General features: G+C 55.1%; 1 protein-coding gene across 1 annotated transcript in view; it reads left to right on the forward strand.

Moving 5' to 3' along the window:
- LOC144949964 (uncharacterized) overlaps positions 1-7500 on the forward strand; it is a 45825-nt gene that overhangs the window by 20739 nt on the left and 17586 nt on the right. The window contains exons 12-15 of the mRNA XM_078879954.1: positions 1806-1892; positions 2617-2759; positions 3498-3594; positions 6335-6474. Coding sequence (XP_078736080.1) covers positions 1806-1892; positions 2617-2759; positions 3498-3594; positions 6335-6474 — 467 coding nt within the window. The remainder of the gene's footprint in view (positions 1-1805; positions 1893-2616; positions 2760-3497; positions 3595-6334; positions 6475-7500) is intronic.

Raw genomic sequence — 7500 nt, forward strand, 5'->3', positions numbered from 1 at the left:
CCACACACACACCATCCCACACACACCAACCCACACACACACACCACACCCACACACACACCAACCCTCACACACACCCACACCACACCCACACACACCACACCCACACACACCCACACACACACCCACACACACACCCAACCACACACACACACCCACACACACACACCCACCCACCCACACACCAACCCCACACACACACACCCACCCACACACACACCCACCCACACACCCACCCACACCCACACACACCCACACCCACCCACACCCACCACACACCCCACACACACACCCACACACCCACACCAACCCACACACACACCAACCCTCTCACACTCACCCACACACCAACCCACACACACACACACCAACCCTCTCACACTCACCCACACACACACACCAACCCACCCACCCACACACACACACTCTCACACACCAACACACACACACACCCACACACCCACACCAACCCACACACACACCAACCCTCTCACACTCACCCACACACCAACCCACACACACACACACCAACCCTCTCACACTCACCCACACACACACACCCACCCACACACACACACTCTCACACACCAACACACACACACACACCAACCCTCTCACACTCACCCACACACACACCTACCCACCCACACTCTCACACTCACCCACCCACACTCTCACCCACACTCACACACACCAACCCACCCACACCCACACACCCACCAACCCACACACACACTCACCCACTCTCACACTCACCCACCCACCCACACACACACACACCAACCCACCCACTCTCTCACCCTCACTCACACACACCAACCCACACACACCCTCACACTCACCCACCCACACTCTCACCCTCACACACCCACACCAACCCACCGTCACCCTCACACTCACCCACACACACACACACCAACACACCCACCATCTAACACTATCCCACACCAACACCAACCCACCCACACCCTCACACTCACCCACACACACACACACCCACACTCTCACACACCAACCCAAACTCACACACACCAACCCACCCACACACACACACACCAACATACACACACACCAACCCACACCCACCCACACACACACACCAACTCACACACACACACCCACACTCTCACACACCAACACACACACCAACCCACCCATACTTACACACCCACACATACACCAACCCACACACACACCCTCACACTCACCCACACCCACACACCAACCCACCTACACACACACACACCAACACCCACACACACACACCCACACTCTCACACACCAACACACACACACACACCAATCCACCCACACTCTCACACTCATCCACCCACCCTCTCACCCTCACACACACCAACCCACCCACACCCTCACACTCACCAACCCACACACACCAACCCACCCACACACACACCAACCCACACCCACACACACCCCAACCCACACACACACACACCAACCCACACACACACACCAACCCACCCAGACTCTCACACTCACCCACCCACACACTAACCCACCCACACACCAACCCACACACACACACACACCAACCCTCTCACACTCACCAACCCACACACACACCAACCCACACACACCAACCTACACACACACACCCACACACCAACCCTCTCACACTCACCCACACACACACCCACACACACTCTCAAACTCGCCCATACACACACACACCAACCCACACACTAACCCACCCACCCACACACACACACCCACACCCACACACACACCAACCCACCCACACACCAACCCACCCTCACCCTCCCCCTGGGTGGGTGTGTGTCCAGGCTATGCGCTCGACCCGTCTGTGGACCTGGTGGATCCGGCAGCAGAGAGGTTCGTGGGAGCCGTGGACCAGGCGGAGAAGCTGAAGGGTACGCACTGTACTGTACATACTGTACGTACTGTACAGACTGTACTGACTGTGTGGACTGTACGGACTATGGTGACGACAATGATGACGATGTGTGTGCGCGTGTGTCTGTACGTGTGCATGTTTGTGTGTGTGCGTGTGTTTGTATGTGTGCATGTTTGTGTGTGTGCGTGTGTACGCGTGTGTGCATGTACATGTGTACGTGTGTGTGTGCGTGTGTACGTGTGTGTGCGTGTGTGTACGTGTATGTGTGTACATGTGTACGTGTGTACATGTGTGTGTGTGGTGTGTGTACATGTGTACGTGTGTGTACGTGTGTGTACGTGTGTGTACGTGTACGTGTGTACATGTGTGTGTGTGTACGTGTGTGTGTACGTGTGCGTGTGTGTACATGTGTACGTGCGCGTGTGTACGTGTGTACATGTGTGTGTGTGTACGTGTGCGTGTGTGTACATGTGTACGTGCGCGTGTGTACGTGTGTACGTGTGTACGTGTGTACGTGTGTGTACGTGTGTACATGTACGTGTGTGTGTGCTGCGTGTGTGTACATGTGTACGTGTGTGTGTGTACATGTGTGCGTACATGTGTGTGTGTGTGTGCGTACATGCGTGTGTGTGTGTGGTGTGCTGCGTGTGTACATGTGTGTACGTGCGTGTGTGTACGTGCGTGTGTACATGTGTGTACGTGTGTACGTGTGTGTACATGTGTGTGTGCTGCGTGTGTAGGGATCACGGTGTTTGAGTCGATGAAGAAGCGTCCGGGCGACAGGCGGCGAAGGCAGCGGCAGGACGACCCGTCCAGCGTGGAGTCCTACCTGGGGCCCTGGGCCAAGTTCGTGGACGAGCGGCCCGTGGCCAAACCCTCGCTGGTGACGGGGGGAGGGGGGGGGAGGGGGGGGAGGGGGGGGGGGAGGGAGGGATGGGGGAGGGAGAGGGGAGGGGGGAGGGGCAGGGAGGGGGGAGGGAGGGAGGTGTGTGCGTGTGTCTCTGTGTGTGAGTGTCTTTGTGTGTGTGTGTATGTATATATGTCTGTGTGTGTGTCTGTGTGTGTGTGTGTATGTATATATGTCTGTGTGTGTGTGTGTGTCTGTGTGTGTTTCTCTGTGTGTGGGTGTCTCTGTGTGTGTGTCTCTGTGTGTGTTTCTGTGTGTGTCTCTGTGTGTGTTTCTCTGTGTGTGGGTGTCTCTGTGTGTGTGTCTCTGTGTGTTTGTGTCTCTGTGTGTGTGTGTGTGTGAGTGTCTCTGCGTGTGAGTGTCTTTGTGTGTGCGGTGTACAACACAGAGTGGTGGTTTAGTGGTTAGCGCTACGCTGCGCTATGAACCCGGCTACCCGAGTTCGATTCCCGCTCACGGCCACCAACACCGCCAGTGACGATTATCTGAACCGGTCCCGGGCCTCCCCTAGGTCGACTCAGCCTCAAACGAGTACCTGGTGTAGTAGCGGTGTGTAGTAAACATCCCCACCGGGGAGACAAAGGCGGCCGGGCGTGGTGCTGGCCACCCACCCCCTCGTGTGCCGTGCCGCTGATGTCCGCCAACGGCACTTGCCCCGACGGCCCGCTGGAGGCTACCCGGGGGATCTTTGTCTGCGCCTGTGCGTTGGTGCAGGAGGAACAGAAGGAGCTGGATGAGATCACAGCCAAGAGGCAGAAACGCGGCCGCAGGGAGGAGGAGGCGGTCGTGGAGGAGAAGACCATTCTACACGGTGGGGGGCGGGGAGAGAGGGAGTGGGGAGAGTGGGGAGAGAGTGGGGGGGGGGAGAGTGTGGGGAGAGAGTGGGGAGTGGAGAGAGTGGGGAGAGTGGGGAGAGTGGGGGGGGGGAGAGTGGGGAGAGTTGGGGGGGGGAGAGTGTGGGGAGAGAGTGGGGAGTGGAGAGAGTGGGGAGAGTGGGGGGGGGGAGAGAGAGTGGGGAGAGAGAGTGGGGAGAGTGTGGGGAGAGTGGGGGGGGGAGAGTGGGGGGAGTGGGGAGAGAGTGGGGGGGGGGGGAGAGTGTGGGGAGAGAGTGGGGAGTGGAGAGAGTGGGGAGAGTGGGGAGAGTGGGGGGGGGGAGAGTGGGGAGAGTTGGGGGGGGGAGAGTGTGAGGAGAGAGTGGGGAGTGGAGAGAGTGGGGAGAGTGGGGAGAGTGGGGGGGGGGGAGAGAGAGTGGGGAGAGAGAGTGGGGAGAGTGTGGGGAGAGTGGGGTGGGGGAGAGTGTGGGGAGAGAGTGGGGAGTGGAGAGAGTGGGGAGAGTGGGGAGAATGGGGGGGGGGAGAGAGAGTGGGGAGAGTGTGGGGAGAGTGGGGGGGGGGAGAGTGGGGGGAGTGGGGGGAGTGGGGAGAGAGTGGGGGGAGTGGGGGGGGGGAGAGTGGGAAGAGTGGGGGGGGGGAGAGTGGGGAGTGGAGAGAGTGGGGAGAGAGTGGGGAGTGGGGGGTGGGAGAGTGGGGAGAGTGGGGGGGGAGAGAGTGGGGAGAGTGGGGAGAGAGAGTGGGGAGATTGGGGAGAGAGTGGGGAAAGTGGGGGGGTGGGGAGAGTGGGGGTGGGGAGAGTGGGGGGGTGGGAGAGTGGGGAGAGAGTGGGGGGAGAGTGGGGGAGTGGGGAGAGTGGGGGGAGTGGGGAGAGAGTGGAGGGAGTGGGGAGAGAGTGGGGGGAGAGTGGGGAGAGTGGGGAGAGTGGGGGAGTGGGGAGAGAGTGGGGGGAGTGGGGGGAGAGTGGGGAGAGCGGGGAGAGAGAGTGGGGGGAGAGTGGGGAGTTGTGTGGTGTGTGCTGTGTGTGTGTGCTGTGTGTGTGGTGTGTGTGCTGTGTGTGTGTGTGTGTCTGTCTGTCTGTGTGCTGTGTGTGTGTGCTGTGTGTGTGTGCTGTCTATGTGTGTGTGTACACTGTGTGTGTGTACACTGTGTGTGTGTACACCGTGTGTGTGTTTACACTGTGTGTGTTTACTGTGTGTTTACACTGTGTGTGTGTGTACACTGTGTGTGTACACTGTGTGTGTGTACACTGTGTGTGTGTGTACATTGTGTGTGTGTGTGTACACTGTGTGTGTGTACACTGTGTGTGTACACTGTGTGAGTACACTGTGTGTGTGTGTACACTGTGTGTGTGTTTACACTGTGTGTGTGTGTGTTTACACTGTGTGTGTGTACACTGTGTGTGTGTTTACACTGTGTGTGTGTACACTGTGTGTGTACACTGTGTGTGTGTGTACGCTGTGTGTGTACACTGTGTGTGTACACTGTGTGTGTGTGTGTGTACATTGTGTGTGTGTGTGTGTACACTGTGTGTGTGTGTGTACACTGTGTGTGTGTGTACACTGTGTGTGTGTACACTGTGTGTGTGTGTACACTGTGTGTGTGTGTACACTGTGTGTGTGTTTACACTGTGTGTGTGTACACTGTGTGTGTGTGTTTACACTGTGTGTGTGTACACTGTGTGTGTGTACACTGTGTGTGTACACTGTGTGTGTGTGTGTGTACACTGTGTGTGTACACTGCATGTGTGTGTACACTGTGTGTGTGTGTACACTGTGTGTGTGTGTACACTGTGTGTGTGTACACTATGTGTGTGTTCACTGCGTGTGTGTTCACTGCATGTGTGTGTACACTGTGTGTGTGTTCACTGTGTGTGTGTACACTGTGTGTGTGTTCACTGCGTGTGTGTGTACACTGTGTGTGTGTACACTGTGTGTGTGTTCATTGTGTGTTTACACTGTGTGTGTGTGTTCACTGTGTGTGTGTGTTCACTGTGTGTGTGTTCACTGTGTGTATGTGTGTACACTGTGTGTGTTTACACTGTGTGTGTGTGTTCACTGTGTGTGTGTGTTCACTGTGTGTGTGTGTGTTCACTGTGTGTGTTTACACTGTGTGTGTGTGTGTTCACTGTGTGTGTGTGTTCACTGTGTGTGTGTTCACTGTGTGTGTGTACACTGTGTGTGTGTGTATGTACACTGTGTGTGTGTTCACTGTGTGTGTGTACACTGTGTGTGTGTGTACACTGTGTGTGTACACTGTGTGTGTGTACACTGTGTGTGTACACTGTGTGTTCACTGTGTGTGTGTTCACTATGTGTGTGTACACTGTGTGTGTGTACACTGTGTGTGTGTTCACTGTGTGTGTGTGTACACTGTGTGTGTACACTGTGTGTGTGTGTGTGTACACTGTGTGTGTGTGTTCACTGTGTGGGTGTACACTGTGTGTGTACACTGTGTGTTGACTGTGTGTGTGTTCACTATGTGTGTGTTCACTGTGTGTGTGTTCACTGTGTGAGCAGTGAGGGAGAGCTGTGACTACCAGGGCCGCTCGTACCTGCACGGTGTACACTGTGTGTGTGTTCACTGTGTGTGTACACTGTGTGTGTGTACACTGTGTGTGTGTACACTGTGTGTGTGTGTGTTCACTGTGTGTGTGTACACTGTGTGTGTGTGTGTGTACACTGTGTGTTCACTGTGTATACTGTGTTCACTGTGTGTGCAGTGAGGGAGAGCTGTGACTACCAGGGCCGCTCGTACCTGCACGCGCCGCAGGACGTTGACGTGAACCTGCGCGCCGACGAGGCCCCAGACAAGTGCTACCTGCCCAAGAAGCAGATCCACGTGTGGGGCGGACACACCAAGGTGTGTGCACACGCACACCTACACATATATACACACCTACACACAGTATACACACATATACACACACACACCTACACACCTAAACACACATCTACACACACACACCTACACACACAGTATACACAGTGTACACACACACACCTACACACCCACACACACATCTACACACACACACCTACACACAGTATACACAGTGTACACACACACATCTACACACAGTGCGCACCTACACACAGTACACACAGTGTACACACACACATCTACACACAGTGTGCACCTACACACAGTACACACAGTGTACACACACACAGTGTACACACACACATCTACACACACATCTGTACACACAGTGTACACACACACACAGTGTACACACAGACAGTGTACACACACACAGTGCACACACACACAGTGTACACACACACATCTACACACACATCTGTACACACAGTGTACACACACACACAGTGTACACACAGACAGTGCACACACACACAGTGCACACACACACAGTGTACACACACACATCTACACACACATCTGTACACACAGTGTACACACACACACAGTGTACACACACACAGACAGTGTACACACACACAGTGTACACACACACAGTGTACACACACACATCTACACACACATCTGTACACACAGTGTACACACACACACAGTGTACACACAGACAGTGTACACACACACAGTGCACACACACAGTGTACACACACACATCTACACACACATCTGTACACACAGTGTACACACACACACAGTGTACACACAGACAGTGTACACACACACAGTGCACACACACACAGTGTACACACACACATCTACACACACATCTGTACACACAGTGTACACACACACACAGTGTACACACACACACAGTGTACACACACACAGTGCACACACACACAGTGTACACACACACATCTACACACACAGTGTACACACAGTGTACACACACACACAGTGTACACACACACAGACAGTGTACACACACACAGTGTACACACACACAGT

This window comes from Lampetra fluviatilis, chromosome 55 (genome assembly GCF_964198595.1).
Source record: "Lampetra fluviatilis chromosome 55, kcLamFluv1.1, whole genome shotgun sequence".
Classification (NCBI taxonomy): Eukaryota; Metazoa; Chordata; class Hyperoartia; order Petromyzontiformes; family Petromyzontidae; genus Lampetra; species Lampetra fluviatilis.